Source organism: Nestor notabilis, unplaced genomic scaffold, assembly GCF_000696875.1.
Source record: "Nestor notabilis isolate BGI_N333 unplaced genomic scaffold, ASM69687v1 scaffold20505, whole genome shotgun sequence".
NCBI classification, from domain to species: domain Eukaryota; kingdom Metazoa; phylum Chordata; class Aves; order Psittaciformes; family Psittacidae; genus Nestor; species Nestor notabilis.
In genome coordinates, this window is record NW_009930841.1 from 1556 (window position 1) to 2749 (window position 1194).

The window sequence follows — 1194 nt, forward strand, 5'->3', positions numbered from 1 at the left end:
GGGAGGGACCTGGGCAGGGCTTCACTGCCTCCATCTTCCCACTCATCATGGGCCTGGGGGTGGTTTGTGTCCCCTGTGCTATGGTGCCCAAGTGCCACTGTGCAGCAACATGAGTGCCATGGGCTTCCTGTGCCAGACCCACAGGAGCATCTCAAGGGTCGGGGCCACCCATCCATCCCATGGCAAACCCCAGCCAGGCCACAAGCACCCCATGGGGTGAGATCTGCCAGGGGAAACTGAGGTAGGGGAAGGCTGAAGGCAGGACAGTCCAGAGACATGTCACAGCCCCAAGCACTCTGCTGCCCTTGCTGCCTGCTGCTGCCTCCTGGCCCCAGCCACCCCACATGGTGCCAGAGGTCCCCACTGGCACTCCCCCCAGGCTGGCACTAACCTGTTGGTCCCTATGTGCTGTCAAGTCCCCCAGAGGACCTCTCCCACCGGTCCCAAGAACTCCCCGAACCCAGCCCGCCTCAGCAATGTCCCCAGCAACATTCTCCGGAAGAACTCCCCCGCAGCACGCAATGGGGGCAGTGAGGCCGATGCACAGATACTGGAGCTCAACCAGCAGGTAGGCAGGGTCCCTGCCTGCACCCCAGCCTTTACATGGGGGCATCCCAGTGTGGGAGAGAGGGAATGGTCCTTAGCACCCCCCCCTTCAGCAACGCTGAAGGTTATGTCCCCTCTCTCCCACCCCCCACCAAAAAACGTGAAGCTGACAGTGGACGGGCTGGAGAAGGAGCGGGATTTCTACTTCAGCAAGCTGCGGGACATTGAGTTAATCTGCCAGGAGCACGAGAATGAAAACAGCCCTATCATCACCGGCATTGTCAGCGTCCTCTACGCCACAGAGGTGAGGGCCAGGACCCCCAGCCCCTCACCCTGCCCTCTGGGCTTCCCTGAGATGAGAACCCCTTCCTTGTAGTGCTCTCAGTCTCTCCCCCTGTTCACTCCCTGGGGCTCTGGGGGCGTTTGGGCTATGCCAAAGCCATCCCCACACTGATGGCCATTCGTGTCCCACCAGGAGGGCTTTGCCCCACCAGAGGACGACGAGCTGGAGGAGCAGCAGCCAGAGGAGCAGGACGAGTACTAACCCTGGCACGCTCCTGCGCTGCCTCGCGCCGTTCCCCCACCATAGACATTTGAGGTCTGAGCCCGCGCGCCTCGCCCTGCACTGTCACATGCCACCATCACGGT

General features: G+C 62.0%; 1 protein-coding gene across 1 annotated transcript in view; it reads left to right on the top strand.

The window, feature by feature from the left end:
• MAPRE3 (microtubule-associated protein, RP/EB family, member 3) overlaps positions 1–1090 on the top strand; it is a 1954-nt gene extending 864 nt beyond the window's left edge. Inside the window, exons 4-6 of the mRNA XM_010015616.1 lie at positions 417–583; positions 713–850; positions 1022–1090. Coding sequence (XP_010013918.1) covers positions 417–583; positions 713–850; positions 1022–1090 — 374 coding nt within the window. The remainder of the gene's footprint in view (positions 1–416; positions 584–712; positions 851–1021) is intronic.
• Positions 1091–1194: the final 104 nt, after the last annotated feature.